We start from the raw sequence: 22,027 nt of genomic DNA, 5'->3' as shown, positions 1-22,027 counted from the left end.
GGATGTAATCAGCTCTTATAGGCAGCTCACCTCCTCTGAACAGGATTCTTGCACTTATGCGGTTCATATCATCCATCAAAATGATCTTCGCAAATTAAAGAAGTGGCAAATCCGAGCTCGCATGAAACCCCTCTTGGATAAGGGTTGCTCCTCCAAGGCCTTCTTTAAAAGCCTGCATGCGGATAGGCGAAAGAAGAATATTTGTAGGATCAGGCAGGATGATGGCACCCGGACCAACTCCAAATCAGAATTGAAATCGCAATGCTCTAGTCATTTCCAGCATCTCTTTTCTCCTCAGCCTGATAATTTGATGCAAGTGAATGCAGCTAGGTCTCAATTTCTCATGCATGTTCAGCCTATATTGTCTCCGGAACAGGCTCATACATTGGAGCAGCCATTTATGCTTAATGAACTGGATGATGCTTTGAGTCATTTACGTAAAGGTAGCTCTCCTGGTTGGGATGGATTGACTGTTGAATTTTACTGTGCATTTTGGGGTGATCTCAAGCACACTCTTCTTCTCATGATCAATCATGCTTGGGCAAAACAATCTCTTCCTCCTCCTTGGAAACATGGCCTTGTCAAATTGATCCCCAAAAAAAGGTTGTGCGAGACAATGGCTGATTGGCGGCCCATATCTCTTATGCCAGTCATTTACAAACTCATTGCCAAGATGATTGTCCTCAGGGTTCGATTTATCTTGCAAGCAGGACTTCATCCCAGGCAGTATGGGTTTGTTCCCAGAAGGCAGATTGCTGACAATATCTCCAATGTTTTGCTTGCAATTGAGTATGCCAAATATTCTAAACAAGATGTTCTCATTCTACAAGTGGACATTGCGAAAGCATTTGACACTGTCCATTGGGATTTTATTTCTCAGACTATGCATAAATTGGGATTTGGCCCTTGGCTGGTCCATGTTATTTATTGGTTGTATTCTGATCCCACTGCGCAGTGTCTCCTTGGTAGTGGGTTGTCAAGGACATGGACTATGACCCGTTCAGTGAGACAGGGATGCCCTCTTAGTTCGCTATTGTATGCCATTGCTACTCATCCGTTATTGTTGCATATGGACCATCTTGCAGATACAGGGCAGCTTCATGGCTTGTAAATTCCAGGGGCACAGCCGTTTCTTGCACATGCATATGCTGACGATTCATATTTCATGCCAGGAATGCTCTAAGTGACCTCTCTCATTTGATGCATACTTTGAACGATTTTGGCATAGCTGCTGGACTGCATATCAACTTTTAGAAATCGAATCTTCTAGCACTGAAAGAAGCTGATTGGCATGCACTTCTCTGGCTAGGCCACATTATTTCTTCCCATACCATTGTGAGGCATTTAGGGTATCCCATTGGCTGGAATGTTACCCCTCAACAACACCTTAAATGGGTGCTTCAAAAGATTAACAAGAAGCTGGAATACTGGCACTTGTCAACTTAGCCTCTACATGTTCGACTTCGGATAGTACAGTCTATCATTATAGCATATGTGCAATTTTATTTGCCTCTTCTTCACTGGTCTTTTAAGCATTTGGCCTCCTATATGTCCCAGGCTATGGAGATATTTTGGAAAAGTAAATCTCACAAAAAGGCTTTGCGACTACTTCCCATGCAGTCTGTTTGTTCTCCTAAGACTCATGGGGGACTGAATATTCTCAATCTTCAATTTCATATGTTGGCAAGAAAGAGCACCATGCTTGCTGATTTCTTTCAGCAAAAACAGCCATGGGCTATTATGTTAGCAGCTATGTGTGGAAACATGAAGTCCCAAGCATATGGGCATTGGATTACAGATCGCTGGGAAGCAATCATGTCCACATTTCAGGGGAAAATTCCTGGCTGTCCTGTTTCTACTACTTTTATTCATGATTGGAAGAGAATTCTCTCTTATGCTAAATGGCCAGGTGCTTCCTCCCATCATGGTAATTCTCTTCGTTTGGAAAGCATCCATTGGAGCAAGGTGTTTGAATCGCCTCTTGCTTTACAGGCACCTATTAAAGCATATAATCTTATGAAAGTGGGCATAAGATTGGTCGGAGATGTGGTGGATCAACATGGTTATGTGCTTTCATTTCCACAAGCTTGCAGGACATTCCCCTTGGGTCTGCATCATAGGCCCATTTGGAGAATACTTACAACTATGTTGCAGCCATTTGTTCCTGTCCCTCCGCTGTTTGTACAGGACAGATTACTGCACTGGAATCTGACTTCCTTATCTCCTGCTACCTGTTCACTTTCAATGCATAATTTGACATCCTCAATGGTCTACAGATTTCTTCTTCCACCACCATGGATTGATAAGCATGCCAACACTCTTTGGAATTTGAATAGGCCTTTATCTTGGTGGCAATCAAAACTCAAGCAAATTTGGAAAGCTAAACTGCCATTGAAACAAAGGCTTTTCTTTTGGAGATGTATAGTGGGAGCTTTTTCCATTGGGGTGAAATTGAAAGCACATCGTATTGCTTCCCCTTCCTGCCCCCGTTGCTCTCATCACAGCGAGACAGTTCCCCATTTGTTATGGTCTTGCCCGCACTCTCGGATATTGATCACTCGTGTCTCTCATTTGCTACGGCTTCGGTTTCCCTCTATCAGATTCGGGAAACTCTTCTGGATGTTTGGATGCTTCTCATCTCAGATGTCTCCATTCCTCCTTTTCTTTCACTGGGCTCGTTTTTGGGTACTATGGACTATTTGGACACAGAGATTGCATTTTAGGATCGGACAACAGTTTCCTCAGGCATATGCTTTCTTCAGAATGTCCCTCAAGCAATCTTTATATGATAGTTATGCTGCGAGGGACTTGGATGCTACTAGCCTTGAAGTGTTTTCTCACTGTTTTTGAGTTCTTCCATTAGGCTCTCTTTTGGAGTCTAATGTCATGTACACTGATTTCATGTTAATTTTATAGCTACTGGTTTCACCAAAAAAAAAAAATGTGTGTGTGTGTACATACACACACACACACACACATGTTCATTTATTTATTTATATTTATATGTGTATGTATGTATCTATGTATCTATGTATGTATTTATATTTATATTTATATTTATATTTATATGTGTATGTATATATGTATGTATGTATGTATGTATGTATGCTTTTTGATAAAATTACACATACACACATACATACAATCATACATTGATGCATGCATGCACACACACAAATAGATAGATAGATAGATATATGTATGTATGTATTATGCATGCTTTTTGGTAAAATTACACAAACACACATACACACACACACACAAAAAGATAGATATAGATATAGATATAGACATAGACATAGATAGATAGATAGATAGATAGATAGAGAGAGAGAGAGAGAGAGAGAGAGAGAGAGAGAGAGAGAGACACACACACACACACACACACACATATATATGGAGAGAGAGACAGATACAAATAGAGACAGAGATTGTGTGTGTGTGTGTGTGTGTGTATACATATATATACATACAAAATTAGATCTCTCAAACCTACCCTCCTTCTATGCCCAACAAACCTTTCCTAAACCCTTAAAGACCTATATATAAACATAGACATAGATAGATAGATAGATAGATAGAGAGAGAGAGAGAGAGAGAGAGAGAGAGAGACTCACACACACATATATAGAGAGAGATATATATACAAATAGAGACAAAGATGTGTGTGTGTGTGTGTGTGTGTGTGTGTGTGTACGTACAAATACACATATACATACACAATGAGATCTCTCAAACCTACCCTCCTTCTAAGCCCAACAAACCTTTCCTAAACCCTTGAAGACCTATGGAGGTGAGAACCTCCATCAACCCTTGTGATCAATACTTCTTTTCCGCCTAAGCTCATACAAGAAGCCAATTTCCACGCTCTAGCCTACACACCTCACCTGAATACGAATCCAAGGATCTATGCTACATTGGTGAGCAGCTATGCTACAACAAGCACCAAATGGGGTCACATTAAAGTCAAGGGTCAGCCAAAGCTACAGACCACATCTAGAAGAAATAGTATTCTAGAAGCTTGTTGCATAATAAGTTCCCACAAGTGCTTTAAAAATTGTATATACCTAGATGAGCCCAAGCACATGCCCAAACTCATCCTCTAAAAACACAACATAGTGCAGTTTCAATTTCATGATAGTCACTCATTAGGTTGAAAACCATAAACTCCATCACGCTTAGCAAGAACTAGCTCGTATGACACTCCCACTGACATCATCACCGCCCAACAGTGGGTGCAGACCATAGTATAAACATATGCTCTCACACATGCAAATCCACACACGCACACATACTTGAGAATCCATTTATACAGAGTCTTCGTCTTGAGCTTCTGTCGGCACTCCGGAGGTGAAGGGTAGACTCAGCCATGACAAAGGCTAGTAGTTCAAAATCTCTTCATTCAAGCTACAACCGCTTGTGAAGACTAAACGATTTCCTTTTAGTCTCTCCCAAACGAGCATTTAAATCTAGCTGAAAGGGCAACGCATCACTTAAGATAGAAAGAAATATCGCAAAACGAACATGCCGAAAACTTCACAAGGTGAAATTTGCATGTTGCTAATACAGCAGAAGCATATACCTACATGAGTCCGGCACATGCCCAAACTCATCCTCTAAAAACACAACATAGTGTAGTTTCAATTTCATGATCGTCGTCACTCATAAGATTGAAAACCATAGACTCCATCACGCATAGCACGGACTAGCTACTATGACATCCCCACTGACACCATCAATGCCCAAGAGTGGGTGTAGACCATAGTATAAGCATATGCTTTCACACATACAAATCCACAGACGCACACATACTTGAGCATCCATTTATACAAAAACATCATACTGAGTTTCTATCGGCACTCCACAGATGAAGGGCAGACTCAGCCATGACGAAGGCGAGCACTAAAGGAGAAGGCTAATCAAAAGGTAGTCCAAAATCTCTTCATTCAAGCTACAACTCCTTGTGAAGACTAAACGATTTCATTTTAGTCTCTTCCAAACAAGCATCTGAATCTAGCTGATAGGGCAACACACCACTTAAGATAGAAAGAAATATCGCAAAACGAGCAGGCCGAAAACTTCACAAGGTGAAATTGTATGTCTGCTAATACAGTAGAAGCATATACCTACATGAGTCCGGGGCCCAAACTCATCCTTTAAAAACACAACATAGTGCAGTTTCAATTTCATGATAGTCACTCATAAGATTGAAAACCATAAAGTCCATCACGCATAGCAAGAACTAGCTACTATGACATCCCCACTGATGTCATCATCGCCCAACAGTGGGTGTAGACCATAGTATAAACATATGCTCTCACACATACAAATCCACACACACACACATACTTGAGCATCCATTTATACAAAGTCTTCGTACTGAGTTTATGTCGACACTGCGAAGGTGAAGGGCAATTCAAGCTACAACGGCTTGTGAAGACTAAACGATTTCATTTTTGTCTCTCCCAGACGAGCATCTAAATCTAGCTGAACGCACCTATCAAAAGCATAATACCTTTGTCAGTGTAATAAAATTGTTTTCCCTTTTAGTTCTGAATAATATATAGCCTCTTTGATTACTAAATAATTGATTATCAAGCATCATTTTGCTACTGCATTTTATTTCATACGTGTACAAAGGTAAACACGTAAGTTTCCAAGGACATGGCAATCGCTTGCAGTTTAGAAAACAATCATAGCATCATCTGTGCCATTGTTAGACAAATTGTGAACCTTGCTTGTCCAATTTCAGGTAATCAGGTAGACCTCTGCAGAGCACTCTAGATTTCAGTGCAACAAGAGGATGACTGAGCTAAGTATTATCTATCACAAAATTGCTCTACTTTGCATGGAGATAAGCAGAATCACCTCGAATTGACCTCGAAGGCGCCTATATTGACCAAACAGGTAACCAAGCTCCCGTTGACCAACTCCTATGTCTCCATCAACGGAATCCTACCACAGAATTTTTCCTTTTAAACTTTCTAGACTGCCAAAAAATTTGATCTCAATGTCTGATGAAAACCAATGCATTATACCTGATACGGACCAATATGACGATAGAGCTCTGCCATGAAGCTCTGACAAAACCGCATTACCTGCATAAGAAATTACACCTACATATAAGCTATCTTTGAAAGAGCTAAAACAAAGGACTGAAGATAGTAACTTTGTAGGACTTGCATATACACAGCCAAGCTTTCAAAGTTGAGCTCCAACCTCATTCTCAGTCTTGCCTTTGGGATCAAAATCGCTTCCCCCCTTTGCTCCTCCAAGATAGGCACCACCACCAAGGCAGTCTGATGTAAGCGAATTCCTCAAAGTCTGATCATACATCAGTGACAAGCATATAAACCCAATGAATTGGCAAGAGCAAATGCTAGCATTCAAACAGAGCCCAGATTATTGTGCAATCTACAGTGTTTTGCATCAAAAAACTGAACACAATCACAATGGTCGGACTTTGTATCAAGAAATAGACAATGATGAAATTGTGATTCCAGGATGGTAACAAGTCACGGCATATACTTGCACGTGCCAGTCAATCTCAAAAGTGTTGTCACGAGCAAGATATATAAAAGGCCCATGAATATGTTTCAACACAAGCATCAACACACTGATCGACATTAGAATAGCCCTAAAATGGTGAGTCATACTACCCTTTTTTGCATGGACGGATATGCTGGAGACAACGAAGCAGAAGTTAGCAAAGTGTATTACCACAGTCAGGTTCCAAAGATTAGTCATAGAATGTGTATCCAAATGATAATAATAATAAATGATGGTACCTACGAAAGATATCCTTGACAAGGGAAAGGTTTTCCGGCGGGATTCCCATGGGCTTTAGCTTTTCAATCAAGGACACGTGAGATTGGGTCATGGAAAATCAATAGGTGGCAAGGCCTTCAACAGTCCCTAGCCAGGAGGAAATTCGTATTTTATAGCATGCTGGTTCCTGTGGGGAGGCTCCCTTGTACACTTCCCAAATCCGAAGGGGGCTAGGGGTGGTTGATCTTAAAGAATCTGGAGAAAGTCAAACTGGACTGGTGCAGACACTCGAAGGATCTACCCATAGGTCAAGAATCTTGCGTAGCCAAAGGCTTTTCAAGACAAACAGGATTTGGTTTTCGGGGATTTGTGGGATCGTGGTCAAGTCAGATGGTATGATGACGCGACTCTCTTGCACAGATATAGATTAACCAGATTCAACCTACTCTTAATCAAGGAATTCAGGCTAAAAGTCTAGGACCAATATTCTTCACAAGGTCTTTTCCTCAATTGTGTGCCTTTTAGCTATTCGGCTCGGGGATTATCCAAACAGGGCCCCAAATAACTGAAACGTCATCAGAAGCTCAGATCTTTGTTTAATAATGTTTTTTCGGAGCAGCCACACCCCGGACCCAGCTTCCATCCCGGCCCTGCCGCGGCACTTTCCCGGCGCCCCCCTCTTCAGTACCAGTTTCTTCTTTGGGCCCTGCCACCACCCACCAACACTTTTGTGAAGTTCGTCATGTTGTTTCATCAGTCCGTTTTGTGAGCTTCGTCGTGGTTGATCGAGTCTGGCAGAGGAGGCGCGGTGCATGACAGGCGTCTTCTTTGGAGGTGTTTTCGATGTTCGATTCTGTGGCGGACGGTTCGAGGCACGACATGCATCTGCTATGGAGTGTCCTTTATTTTCACTGCGGATTCTGCTGCAGACTGTCCTTCATTTGATTCGAGATGGAGTCTACTGCTGCAGAGTGTCCTTCTTTTCACTTGGGATTGATGAGGACGTTTTTGCTGTTGGGGATTTGGTTTCTAGGAGTGCTAACTTGGTTGTGTGTTTGGGCAGAGACCGGGATATTTTCGTTGAGCATGGCACGAGATACCTCTCCAATATGCCTGTTTTTCCTTTCTACAAGTCCATTTTGCTGTGGGGTATGACTACATGAATATTGCTGCTTTATGCCATGCTCCTGTAGGAAACTTGCAAACTTATTTGAGAGGTACTCTCCCCCTCCATCTGACCTTAGGCATTTTATTTGCAGGCCTATTTCTTTTTCAACCATAGCTTTAAAGGCTTTGAAATGCCCAAACACTTCACTTTTCTTTTTCATAAAAGAGACCCAAAATTTTCTGCTGTAGTCATCAATAAAAGTGACAAAATAAAGATATCCTCCAATAGATGCAGCTTTAGTAATCCACACACTCAAGTGGTTACCCCCTCCTTACGCCCCTTCAAGAGACCGGTGTCACATGCGGACCCGTCCAGTGTCTCATATAAAGTCCGCCAGGAGACACTGTCAACAAAAGACTTTTTGGAACATCTGCGCAACCCATCTCCTCCTCTTCCAGTGCCTATTGTTCCCGTTCCTGCCGTGGCTGTTAAGGATGAAGCCTTGTGATCTGATGTTCCTGCGCTTGATGTTTCAAATCCTGTTGATCAGTTGTTTATTTTTGCATGTCTGTAGTGATCTTGCTCTGAGCAGTTGCTCTTGTCAAAAGTTCTTCAAGGCAGTTGTATATATGTGACCCTTAATATAAACCCTCATTTTTGGGGGGGGGGGGAAAAAACTGATGGTTTGTGGAGGTGGTCATGGATGTTCTCCCTCCACTTATAACGATAACGGTGTCTCCCACTTCTGCCCATTGATTTAACTTGTGTATCAAGAAAAGCTTCGATGAGAGCTCTCTAATTATTGAGATGTCTCCCTCTATCTTAATTCGAAAATGTGCTTCTTTTTTGCTTTGAAAGGAATAATGTTAAAGCTCAGCATGGCCAATGACGCATTGAAGGGGGAGGTAGTCGACTTTATATTCCTTGCGTGCCCCATTGAACTCAAGTCATTTTTATCATGCCAACTATACGTTGAATAGAAACTTCATAACTAAGGAAGCTTTCTTAGATGTGCAACTCTCATGCCATTTTGTGGTCCTACTGATCAAGTACTTTAGAGAATTTTGTCCAGGCCTAAGGTGTCCTTTACATCTTATAGGTTCAGATGCAGTTGAAATCTTCTTCAGCAAGATTGGAAGCATGGTGGGACAAGAACGCACTTATGGCTTGATGGATATGCTACATAGTGAGGTAGTATGAATAGGCTTGCACAGTTTGAATTCAAAGAGGATAGCCCTCTATTTACAAGGGCACATAAGAAGCAAGAACATTTCTGGAGAGAATTGAATCTCAAAGAGAACATGCGAGAAGCTAATCTAGGGGACTATGAGTGTGTGTCAACTGATGATGAAATCATCGAAGCATTGAAGAAGGGACTAAAAAGTGCTCAAGAAAGGTGTGAAAGTTTTCATATGAAGCCAAAGGGTGAGAATATGAAGTGGTGGATGGAACCTTGGTCAAATGGATTTGCAGATGCATATTCACAAGAATCTGATTCTGAAGAAGAAGACCAGTGTCAAGTAGATCATGTGTCAGAAATAGATGATAATGACAACGATGCCTCCATAAGTGAAATCAGACATGTGGTGGATTCTCTCCTAGATGAACAAGAAGCAGTGAGCCTAGTTGCTACCATTGATGGTAAAACTCTCTTCAAGTCCACATTGGTAAGTCAACTTAATCGAAATCCCACACTCTCTAACGATAGACTCACAAGGGTTCGCCAAGGAGTATACTACTCTAAGGAAGATATACCTCTTGCTACATCAAATGAGAACCTATTTGGAGTACGTTCCGATTGTGCCGTATTCTTTCACAAAGAACACAAAACAAGGAAATGCAATCCAAGATCTTTGAAAGAAAAGAAAACACGGTCGTATGCTATAAGATTTATGCGGACATTGTAACACCACACATAGACTTACTAATACAAGCTTATATTCAACTGAGCACCTATTCAATAAAAGGCTTTTGAGCTTCTAAAAGTCATGTTGGTCAAGATACCGGCTTTGATGAATCATGAATCTAATGCACGAACTTTAATTTTGATGTACACATTGAACCAATGCTTGCTTGAAAATGGAGGGAACTGTGGCAAAAGAAGTCAAACCAGCCGCAAATGACTTCAATCCAGCTCCAAACGGTTCCAAATCAGCTCCTTGGAGCTTCAATTCAGTCCAAAAAACCTCAAGGGGCAGCACGTCCAGCAAGCAAGTGGCAGTAGGAGGGTTTGGCAGCTTGGAGAGGGAAAGGAAGAGAGAGAACGGGCTGGAATCAGAGATAGAAAGAGAGCAGGAGGATCACAGGCAGGAGAGAGAAGATGAGCATCAGGAAAAAGGGGTTGTACAGCGGCGTTGAAGGTGTCTCGAGATGCATGCCAGCAGAAAAGAACAGCCCGTACAATCTGCCTTGGAGAGGACAAGGAAATCTGCCCGTACAGCTGCCTTAAAGGCTCCATACAGTCCGTACAGAACCTAGGGCAACCTTGGAAGCCTTGGAAAACGTGCCAGCCACCAATCGAGGTCCAAAATGCAACGAAAAACAGCCGTATGATTCACCTTGGGATGCATGAAAGGAGCAAGAAGATAAACGTCAAAAGAATCACGTATGCCTTAAGCCTTGGAAGGAGAGGAACGGGTGGGTAGACTTGCATGAGGGATTGCCACATGGCTCCTCATTAAAGTCTAACCCCCAAAACCAATGACAACATTGGTTTTTCCCCACATTAAAGCTCTAACCCTCTCCAACCAATGGAACATTGGTTTTCCTTGGGCCCAACAATTAGACCCCTCTACCCCTAGCAGTGGGTGCTCTATTAATCGAACTAGGGACTTCTAGGAAGTTAACACTTCCTCTAGGCCAGTCCCCACGGCCAGTAGGGAATTCTAGGAAGTAAACACGTCCTCTAGGCCAATCCCTTGCGGCCAAAATATCCACGGGTATAGCCAAGGGTTTCGAGGCACATGAAATTCACGTCCCTGTGACAGAAAACATATTCCTCATCATCATAGATCATCATTGAACGCTGGCACCTTAAAAAATTACATTGTGGCTCCTCTTTGTCCAAGAGCTCAAATTCTAAGATCTTGGTTCACCTTGGGAGACTCTATCATAATAGAAATATGTATATTTACAAAGGCAGTGGCCAATGATATGTAGTATGGGGTTAGGACACTTTTTCCTTTTATTAAGGTGTTTTACCCCTAGCCTCAGTTAGAGGTTGAGTTTGTGGTGAGTTAGGCACCAAACATCTTTTGACCCTAGTTAGGGTTCATTCTAGGGTTTTGTTCTTATGACTACCGTCACTTTGTAGTTCATTTGTGTTGCTGCAATTTCATTCTAGCTTGCTTCAGCTCCACTCTCTTTGGCATTCTCTTGCTTCCATTTCCAACATTTGGTATCAGAACAGGTTCCTCCCTCACTCCCACACCGCCTCCCAACGCCCTCTAGCTTCAATTTTGTCGCGAAAAACTTCACTTTTGTCGCAAAGAACTCGGCCAAAACGGCTTGTTTTTGCTAGCAGCCACCGGTGTCCTACAGATTCCTCTTGCTTGGGCACCACTTCTAGAAAAGTTCTACTACTGGTCTAGACTGGGCTGCCCAGTTTTTGGAGGTTTTTTGGTAATTTTGACCTAGTTTAGACCAGCCACCGCCTCCTACTGTGAGTCCAAGGCTGGGCACCTCATTTTGGACACTTTCTGAACTTCTTCTGGGCTGGGCAACCTCATTTTGGACCCGTTTTGACAGAAATAACCAGCTGAACCTGTTTTTTGTGGGATTTTTTGCTGTTTTTTGAATGCAGCAATCATTCCTAGGCTGGACGCCTATTTCCTGAGGGCTTGACACACTTTTCAAGGTGTTTTCCGGGATTGTTTTGCTGTTTTGAAGCTTTAAGAAGCGGTAACCCCCACATCGGAAGTAGGGGCAACCAAGAACTAAGGGTGTGTAGACCACAGCTTCGAATCTTCAAACCGTTGATCGGTAAGAGTGTCTTTGTGTTTCTCGACGACATTCTGATTTTCTCGAAGGATCCAACACAGCATGTGAAGCACATTCAACAGGTTCTTCAACTTCTGAAGGACAACCAATTGTACAACGCCAAGAAAAGCAGTTTTTTCTTGGAGGAGGTACATTACTTGGGCTACATCATCACTCTCGCTTGGACCCAGCCAAGGTGAAGGATATTGTGGAGTGGGAGGTGCCTACCACAACGCAAAAGATTCGGATGTTTATGGGCTTTTGCCAAGCCTACTGGAAGCATATCAAGGATTTGGCAAAAATTGCAGTTCCCACCACCAATCTTTTATAGGGAGTAAAAGCCAGGAAACAATCTATCATCTTTACTCCAGCAGCTCTTTCGGCCTTCACTCAGTTGAACGAGGCAGTTACTACAGCACCTTGCCTATCATTGGCACAATGGGATCAACCCTTCGATAGACGGACTGATGCCAACGACTATGCCATTGGAGCGGCGGTTCTGGAGCAGAATGGTCACCCTGTCGCATTCGAGGGACGCAAGTTGCTTCCACCAGAGACCAAATACTCAGTCTATGACAAGGAGTTATGTGCAGTCATCCATGCCCTCAACACATAGAAACACTTTCTCTATGGTCAGGATTTCATAGTTCGCACAGATCATCACGCCTTGGAGTGGCTTTAGACCATGCCTGCCGCTTAGTGGTCTGATCGAGAAACCAGATGTAGCTAGACTTTTTAGCAATTTGGCAATTTTATTTTATTTTTTTGGCCGAAAAAACAGTGCTAATTATATTACTTCGAAAACAAGATACATGAGGTCAGCTTGCAACTGACGGCTGCGTTCACAAATCGGACGCAGCCCAAAAAGGAAGGGAACAAAAAGTAAAGCTCTCTCTCACGGAGGGATCAGGCGAGTGTGAATGAACAACCAGAGAGGTGGTGAGTAGCGCCACTGAAGGCCCTGCGAAGTATGCTCGAAGAAGAGGCCCTGTGTGTCCCAAACACGGAGAAAACGTCTCCGCTTCTCCCGGCAGCCCGGGAGTCTCCCTGTATCTGGTCCCACTGGCCTCTGAGTGTGTGTATAATCTCACTCCAGATGTCAGTCATGATCTGGGCAGTCGAAAGGGAGGTGCCACCGAGGATCTGCGCGCAACGCGAGGTCCAAATGTGCCATCCTGCAATGCTGCTAATAATCTCCCAGACTGGCTGCCTCTCCTGAGATCCTGTGCCAGCCTCTGCCAAGTGCGGTAGAATGCTCTCGAGCGGCCCCCACGTCCCCTGTGTGATAAGGAAAGTGGGGTCCTGCGGACATGCCTCGAACAAGTGATGAAAACCAGGTGCGGTGCTGCACCAGCAGAACGCGCCCCAAGTGATCAAACCTAACTCCAGTGCTGCGCGAGTAAGGATCCCGAAGGTCCACCTCCACACTTTCTGGGCGCGAGTGCAGCTCCATAGGCAGTGTTTTGGTGACTCCTCGTCCTCAAGACAGATCTGACAACGTCCATCCTAACCTATCTGCCGCAACCAGCTCCCCACTGGAAGACCTTTTGTGGGCGAGAAGCCAAAGGAAGTAGGAAATCTTCCGCTGCCGCCAGCTCTCCCAGAAGGCCTGCAAAAATAACCTGGAGATACCTTGAGCATACCAACTGGGCCGCTGGGTGGGAGGGCGGCTCTGCATCCTCCCAAGAACTCGCCTGCCCAAAGTCGTGCTGTAGGCAAAGAAAGAGGTCGGCCCCTGACCTGTCACAATCTCTGGCCAACTCCACTCTCCTGGGTCCCAATCAAGCTCTGACCAAGGCCCGCCCCTCCCAGAGCCAGAGTCGCCATAACTGCAGCTGATCCTGCTCTATACTCGGTCCGCCAAACCTTTCCCACGAGGCCTACGACCCGGACCCTCTGCCATGGGAGTAGGGGGTCGATGAGCACATCCTCTCTCCTGAGTCGGCCGTCCCCCAAAACCGCGAAGAAGGAAACAGAGGAGTCGTCCATCCGACCTGCAACCACCAGTGGGATGCCACGGGGGGTGAACTGTCCCAGCCAACGGTCATCACCAGGCATGAGGATCTGAATCTCGGGTGGAACCAACCACTCAGCTGGAATCGCTCCGTCTATCTCCGTGCGTCTCGCCTGAGCTCCACGGGCACCTCCAGCTGCGACTACTAGATCAGCGGTCTCCAAGTGTCTGTACGTGTCCCTCCACACTCGAAGGGACCGGGCTCGCCCTCGCATCCAGCCGTCCCACCTGATGTGTGATCTCTCCCCCAGCTGTAGGCCCTCGGCATCTCTGACCTGACCGTCCCAGATGAGCGGCTCGCGATCGATCTCCTCCTGACAGCTAGGCGGGGACTGTATGAGACTGAGGCGGAGCCGCCTTCAAACCATGAGGAGGCTACGAACGAGTGGGGAGCGGGCCTGAGTGAGCGGGACGGAAGTGAAGATCCACCTAAAGACGGTAGCCACTCTCCACCTCGGCGCGGGACACAAGAACCGACCCCCTGCTGAAGTAACATCTTCCACGTTTGCCCCCCCGGGGTCAAACCGCAGATAACTAACTTGCCCAGCAGGGCCTGACTCTGAAGCTCTGGATCGATGACCCCCAGGCCACCCTCAGCCTGCGAAAGAACGACTGTCTGCCAGGCAACCCTGGCTCTGGTATCTCTGAGACCGTCCCCCCCGGACCACAGGAAGTTCCGAACCAACCTCCTAAGCTGTGCCACGCTGGATCTCGAGAAACACCAACAGGAAGCCACATACCAAGCCGTGGCTAGGAGGACCTGGTTGACTACCAGAGCACGACCTGCAAGAGAGAGCTTGGCAGTGCTCCAGAAAGCCAGCTTCCGTCGAATGGAATCTAGCACCAGGAGAAACTGCTGAGCTGGCGTGATATCCAGGCCGACCTGAAAGCCGAGATATCTAGCTGCCTGTCCCCGCGGGATCCACCTGAAACCCAAAAACCTCCCCCACTGTGAGCACGCCCCGGGGTTTGTGAGAAAACCAACTGATTTGTTTCAGCTGATTTTCGCACCGGCTGCCGAACAGAAGATCTCTAGGGCCATCCTCACCCTCTCCAGCATCATCTCATCATCCTGGACATACAGTGCTGTGTCATCTGCATACTCCGAGTCCAGGAGCTCCGTGTCCTCCCTGATGGGAAGGCGAACACCCCGAAGCCCGGTCGACCTCGCCCGAAGGTAGTATGTCATAGCCTCGGCGAAGAACAGAAACAGGTAAGGAGCAAGGGGGCAACCCTGAGGCACTGATCTCTCCAAACGAAATCGCTCTCCCATCCTGCCGCCGATGATGACCCTGCTAGAAGCTGTCCTGTATAATGCTGAAATACCCTGAATCCATCCTGCTGGGAAACCTAGTCGCTCCAGAGTACCCTCCAGGAAGGACCAGTCCACTCGATCGTAGGCCTTCTCAAAGTCGAGAAGTAGGATGGCTAAATGTGACCCACTATGCTGAGCCCACTCCGCCGCCTCTGAGAAGGTAAAGACATTATCCAGGATACTGCGATCCTGGACAAAGCCTGTCTGAGTGTCATGAATGAGGTCTGGAAGTAGAGGCCGAACTCTGGCGCTGATCATCTTGGCAAGGATTTTGTAGGCAGTGGTGAGGAGGGTGATCGGACGCCACTGACGGATCTCCTGTCGATCTCCTCCCTTCGGGTATGGCAAATTAGTCCCGAGGAGAGGCTCTCTGGCATATATCCGCTGCTGAAAATCCTCTGGAGGGCTGCTAGGAGGGGCTGATGGATCTGATCCTAGAAGGAGGTGAAGAAAGCTCGAGATAGCCCATCCTCGCCAGGGCATTTCTGCCCGTCCATGGCCATCAAGGCCTCCAACATCTCATCCGTAGTGAACGGTGCCAATAGCGTCGCCTGCATGCTGGGCTGGACCAGGGATGGAATGTGCCTCCACACCTCCTCACGGGAGCGTCGAGTGCGAGAGGCAAGCTGCTCCTGCTAGAAAAGAGTCCTGTAGAAGTCGGTAGCCAACCCCAAGACCTCACCCGGATCAGTAACGATGTGCCCCTCTGCTGTCCTAAGACTCCGTAGCTGATCATCTGCTGCTCTCTGGCCATGTATCCTGAAGAACTCCCTGCACATCCGGTCGCCCTTTCGAGCCCAGAAAGAGAGAGAGGCGTGATAGGAAAACTCTGAACGGCGCTGGAGAGTCTCCTCAAGAAGGGCTCTGGCTCGAAGGGCCTGGATCCGAAGCTCCTCTGAGCCCGGGGCTGCCTGCTGGAGTCGCTGAATGGAAGCGAGGTCCCTACGAAGAGCTCTCTCTCTGCCCCACCACTCCTGTCGAACCTGAAGGGCTGCGAGCTGGCAAATCTGACTGGACTCCTACAGAGCCTGCGCCACCGAATCAACCAGATCCACGCACTCGCCCCAATCTCTGTCCCATAGGCTACCGATTCTGTTGCGCACGTCCTTCCTCAAGAAGATGGAGTCGGGAATCCGGCACGAACGGGGAGGAAGGGACTGAACTGCCGAGTCTAATGATAAGAGCACAGGCGCGTGGTCGGAAAGTGTCATCCCTGGTACTATACCCGCCTGACCGCCTCTGCTGATGGCCCAATCACTGACATAAAATCTATCCAGTCTCTCCAGGAGTCTGCCTCCTTCCCTGCGGAAGCCCCACGAGAAATCCAAGCCCTCGTGCCAACGACGGAAGGACGGGTCTCTCCAGCTGTCCCTACCACCTGTCGCGAAGATAAAGGAGTCCCAAGCGGACTGCTCTGCCTGAGACATACCTGTAAACTCTGGTCCTCTGCCCTACTGGTCCTCCAAGGTCTCTAGATTGTTGAAGTCGCCTCCAACAATCCAAGAATCCATGTCTGGGAGAATCCCTGCGAGTGTCCTCCAGAAGGTGGCTCTGCATCAGAGGTCTGTGGGAGCATAGATGTTGAGGATTCCTAATCTGGAACCCTCCAACTCCAGGCCTATCCAAAGGGCTCGGCCTGGGATCAACGTGCCATGACCAAAAACTCCTTGGGCTAACTGCTCGCACACGGAAGTACAGACACCGCCACTCCTCCCCTGTGCGCCAATCGAGGGCTCCCAATAAGTGTGAGAGCGTCTACGGAGAATCTTCCCGCAGCTACGGGAATGAGCCACAGAAAGCTTGTGCTCCTGGAGCAGAAGTATATCCAAGCGACCAATCACTGCTGGCTGAAGTTCATGTCTCAAAATGAGCTTCCTAGGACCACGGGTGCCAGAAGAATGCAACCCATTCACATTCCAGGAGACAAGGTGTAGGCTCATGGTGAGGACTGGTAGGCTGCGAACAACTGTCTGCTCGCGGCATATGTCGATGAAGAAGCTGACATCTCGGAGTGGAGGCTACGCTTATGAGAAGGTTTGGAGGGGGAGGCGGGGTCGTCCTGCCCATTCTTCAACACCTTTAGCAAAGGCGAGAGGCCTTTGGTGCCATGAACAAATGCTTTCTCGAGCCAACTCAAGATCTCTGAGGTAGTCATCCCGTAGAAGGCTCGAAGTTTCTGAGGGATCCAGGCTCTGACATCCTGGGGGAGGGGCCACGACAGAGGGGGCCTAGGGATCACAATCAATCTGAAGCGTTTGGCGGCGCAACGCCACCGCAGGCGCACGTCACCCTCGGACCACTGAGTCTCGAGAAGCTGTCCACCGGACGGGCCTATCCAGGAGCAGACCTGAGCGTGCGTCTGCTCTCTGAGAGCCTCCCAGGCCGAGTCGTCTGTCCAAGTCTCGGTGCCGTCGCTGAGGAATGTGAAAGCAAAGCTAGGGCCATCCCTCGGGGCCAAGGCTGCGATCTTCCCATCCGCTCCTTTGCGGAGCAGGAAGATACTGATGTCGAGACAAGCAGGGAAGGTCCCAAGGTCGGCCACATCCAAGTAGTCCCATGGGCCAGATCTGTAAAAGTCGCGAGGAAGCTCTCTCTCCTGAAGTTGAGGCCCACCAGAGTCTGCAACTGAGGGGCTAGCGGACAGGGAAGACTGCTCCAGTGGTGGTGTAGAATCGGGGTGTCCTGCCTGTGGAGGGGAAGGGGGGGGTGGCTGGGGGGTAGGCAACTCAGACTCCACGGAGGCGACTTGCGGGGGGGGAGGAGGAGGGGGAGTGGGGGCTGCCCGCGGCTGAGGAACCATCGGTACAGCTGACACTGCAGGAGCGCTGGGAGAGGCGGGGGGGGGGGGATGGGGCTGCACCTGGGACTGGGACTGGGACTGGGGCTGAAAAGGAAGAGGAGGAGACTGAAGAGGAAGAGGCGGGGGCCGAAGCTGCGGGTCGGGGGGGGGGGGGGGGGGTTGTGACTGGGGAAGGGGCTGGGGCTGAGTGGAAGGGGGCTGGGGAGCGGAAGAGAGGGGGATCTGAGGCTGTGGAGGACGGGGATCTGAGGCTGTGGAGGACGGGCTACCGTCGAAGAAGAAGCTCTCCCAGGACCTTGGGACGGCTGCCTGTCGGGTCTCTGAGGTGCTGCTGCAAGTTGGGTAACCTCTACCTCCTTGCCTTTTTCGGAAATCTTCTTATTCTTTCCTCTTTTCCTTCTGACCTCAGTCCACCCGCCAACTAACTCTGGACCGGACTCCCGGCTGCCTCTGCTCCTCCTGACGTGGCTGCCAAGAGGGGTGGGGAGGGGGCGGAGGGGGAGGGGGCGAGGGGGGCCGAGAGGAACTGGTGAATCGTGGACAACTAGCAGCCAGGTGCCCAAAGCCGTGACAACTCAGGCACTGGCCTGGCTGTCCTGTGACTACCATGCTCTGGGTGATGCTGCCAGCATCTGTCACGATCTCGATCACTGCAAGGAGAGTCGCAGGGTCCGCCACAGCCACACGGACTCGGGGGGCTCCTGCCGTAGTCACCGCGTCGGCGAAAGTGTCATGCATAACCCAGCCAAAGTGGGATCCCAGGTCCCTGACAATCGGCCGCAGCTCAGCAGCAAGACCTGGAAAAACTAGTGTCACTGGATGGCGAGGTATGCGGAACCGAGCATCAAAATCCGCTGCACTGAATCCACGGTACCAAGGGACGATCATAATGATCTTTCCGTCCACAGAAGTGGGGGAACCAGGAATCAGGTTGCTCGCAGCTTTCGCATTGGAGAGTTTGAGCCAAAAGATGCCCCTTCCCATAAGGGCCACCTCCTCAATGTAGCCGTCCTCTAGCATGAGAGTGGACTGGAGCCAGTCCCTGATGGCTGATCTGGAGGGGGAATGTCCAATGACTCTGCCATAGACAGAGGTAAGGGCAAAGTCATTGGCAACCTCCTGAACCCGAGACAATTGTTGCTCTGTCAAGATAACGCGGTAGGCATCTGGAGAGGGAGAGTCCGACTGGGCCTCCGGTTCCGGGCGAGGAGCCGCCATACCGCCAAGACAAACTGCGAGACCTCCAATGAAGAAGAGGCTGCCACCCAAAAAAGGGGGGGGATAGATGCGGGGGGTGAAGCCTGGGTGTGATGAAGACGGGTGAAGCGAAACGGGGCGACGTGAGTCGGGCGGGGGAAGCGGAGGCGCAGGCGAGGGCGGAGGCGGAGGGCGGGAAGGTTTGAGGATGGAGGGCGGGTGGGGTGAGGAGGCGAGGGCGGGGGACGGCGGGGGTGGGGCGGGACGGGGCGGGAGGGCAGGAGGGGGCGGGGCGGAAGGGCGGAAGGGCGGAGGGGCGGGGCGGAAGGGCGGGAGGGACGGGGGGCAGACGTAGCGAGGGGGCAGGGTGAAGCGGGGGGTGGGGGAGAGCGAAGTGAGGGGACGGGGGGCGGGCGAAGTGAGGGGGTGGGGAGGGCGAAGCGAGGGGGGCGGGGTGAGGCGGAGAGGCGAGGGGGGGGGTGAGGCGTAGCAAGGGGGGGCGGGGTAAGGCGGAGCGGCGAGGGGGGTGAGGGCGGAGAGGCGAGGGGTGAGGGCGGGTGAGTGGAGGCGAGATGGTGAGGGGGGGTGAGGAGGGGTGAGGGCGCGGTGAGGCGACAGGCTGAGCGGAGGGGCGAGGGGGGTGAGGGCGGAGAGGCAAGGGGGGGATGCAGGCGGCCGAGGCGGAGGTGAGGCGGAGGGCGAGGGGGTGAGGGCGGAGAGGCAAGGGGTGAGGGCGGCCAAGGCGGGGGTGAGCTAGGGGGGTAGAAGCTGCGGGAGGGAGAGGGAGGCCTCGCAGGAGCTGACAGTGGTATTTTTGCCTACTCTAGACACAATGGTGATGCAATTTGGCAATATCATGGAGTATCCACCCAAATCAGAGAATATTGTGGTGGATGCTCTTAGCAGAAGAGGAGGAATGGTCACCTCTATTTCCATAGTCCAGGAGTCTTCTATCGAGGAGATGCGCAACCAGTACCGTACGGATGCAGATTTCTAGACACCTTGGTACAAGTCATGCTCGGCGAACACCCAGGCGACTATACTATACATGACGGATGGCTATTCTTTAAAGGACGACTTTGTGTGTTGCCCTCATACCGTGCTACCATACTCCATGATATGCATTCTCCAGCAAACGAACACAGAGGCGTCGCAGGCACTCTTGAGAAGATAGAGCGCAAGTTTTTCTAGCCTCATTTTCACAGTGATGTTCATCAATGTGTGTCTCATTGCCAGGTGTGCCAGCAAGTGAAGGTATCCCACCGGAAGCTACTAGGATTACTCCAGCTCCTCGAGATTCTGAACCAACCCTTTGAGCAGATTAGCATGGATTTTGTTACAGACCTTTCACCAACTATTGGTACCAAGAACACCATGTGCTCGTGGACAAGTTTAGAAAGTTTGTCATGCTAATTCCATGCAAAGGTACCATCAACGCACAGGACACAGCTCGTTTATTTCTCAAATGGCGGTATCCGATGTGTGGCATGCCCCGTATCATTGTGTTCGACAGGGATTCCGAGTTTACCAGTCATTTTTGGAGAGCCCTCTTCAACAATTTTGGTACCAAGCTCAATTTCTCCAGCAGTTTTTATCCACAGTCAGATGGCGAGTCAAAAGTCTACAACAAGTTAGCATTTGATGTTTTGAAATGCTATGTTGCAAATACTCAGTCCCGCTGGGAACAATACTTAGCCCTAGTTCAAGGGATCCAGAATGACACCCATTCTTCTAGCATGGGTCGGACTCCCTATGAAGCAGTTTTCAACAAGAAGTTCAAGTCCCTTCTCACCAAGACATCCGAGAAGGTATACGAAGCCGATCCCATCATAGAGACCTGTGAGCAGAGCAGATCATGGAGTTAGTAAAAGACCGCATTGCCAAAGCCTAGGAGACCTACCGAATGCAAGACAACAAGCACAGGCGTGACATAAGTTACAAGGAAGGGCAGTGAGTTTATCTATGGATCGTGAAGAAACGTCTCAAGCATATTGGAAGGAAGTGCCCGAAGTCTGTTGTTACCCCATGCACCCAGGATTTCACGTGTCATGGCTCAAACCATATGTGGGTCTAGCACTAGCCACAGTACCATATGTGGAGCAGCCTCAAGTTGTTGATGAGGAACAAGCAATCGAAAACGTTTGTACGCAGCCAAGTTCAAGCACAGGGGCTCCCACGAAGCACCATGGATGGAGGAAGATTTCATCGCAGACTATCCAGACCTCCTTGCAGCTCTCTCTCTACCCTAGTTCGAGTTTCAAAAGAAGGGGATGTCACAGGCATCCATAGCCCGTGACCATGCTCGATTGCCACGCAGGCAGCCAGCTCAGCTACAGCCCATGCAAGCAACCACGTGGGACTGCCACGGAGTCAGCCAGCAAGAACAGGACTCAGTAGCACCACGTCAGCAACCAATCGGTTGTCACATGAACTGGTCAGTGCCATGTCAACAGCCACACGGCCACGTCATCCCAGTTGGTGGATAGCAGCAGGGTCGGCCCTGCTGGTCGGTCAGTTTTGAGGCCCAAGGGGGCCTATAAAAGGCAGCCCCTTGGCCTTCATTTCTCATCCCGCCTCAGGTCTTCCAACCTTTAGTGAAGCAGCACCTAGGCCTCCCCGCACCAGACTAGCAGGCTCAGCCTCTTCCGGGATCTAGTGAGGATTCACCTCCTCTAGGTAGCCTAGTTTCTTTCCATTGAGGGTTTCAACCCCTCCATACAGTTGTATTCAGCCCTTTGGGAAATCATAAATTTCAGTCATATTCTCTCCCTCTGATTTTGTGTATTGAGCGCATCATCTTGCAGTTTGCAGTTAGTGAGCAGGAGAGAGAGTGAGGGTAGTCTATCT

The 22,027-nt window shown here is 48.8% G+C and overlaps 1 protein-coding gene across 1 annotated transcript in view; it reads right to left on the bottom strand.

Moving 5' to 3' along the window:
- The window catches only part of LOC147889959 (uncharacterized), a 144,203-nt gene that overhangs the window by 46,464 nt on the left and 75,712 nt on the right, over window positions 1-22,027 (bottom strand). Inside the window, exons 5-7 of the mRNA XM_087390385.1 lie at window positions 6,220-6,324; window positions 6,039-6,098; window positions 5,869-5,955 (exon numbers count right to left, since the gene is read on the bottom strand). Of these exons, the coding sequence (XP_087246511.1) occupies window positions 5,869-5,955; window positions 6,039-6,098; window positions 6,220-6,324 (252 nt within the window). The remainder of the gene's footprint in view (window positions 1-5,868; window positions 5,956-6,038; window positions 6,099-6,219; window positions 6,325-22,027) is intronic.

The sequence above is a fragment of the Dipteris shenzhenensis genome, chromosome 19 (assembly GCF_047967505.1).
Source record: "Dipteris shenzhenensis isolate YYH24624 ecotype China chromosome 19, Dip_SZ_1.0, whole genome shotgun sequence".
Lineage (NCBI taxonomy): Eukaryota > Viridiplantae > Streptophyta > Polypodiopsida > Gleicheniales > Dipteridaceae > Dipteris > Dipteris shenzhenensis.
This window is presented reverse-complemented; position numbering and strand designations above follow the sequence as displayed.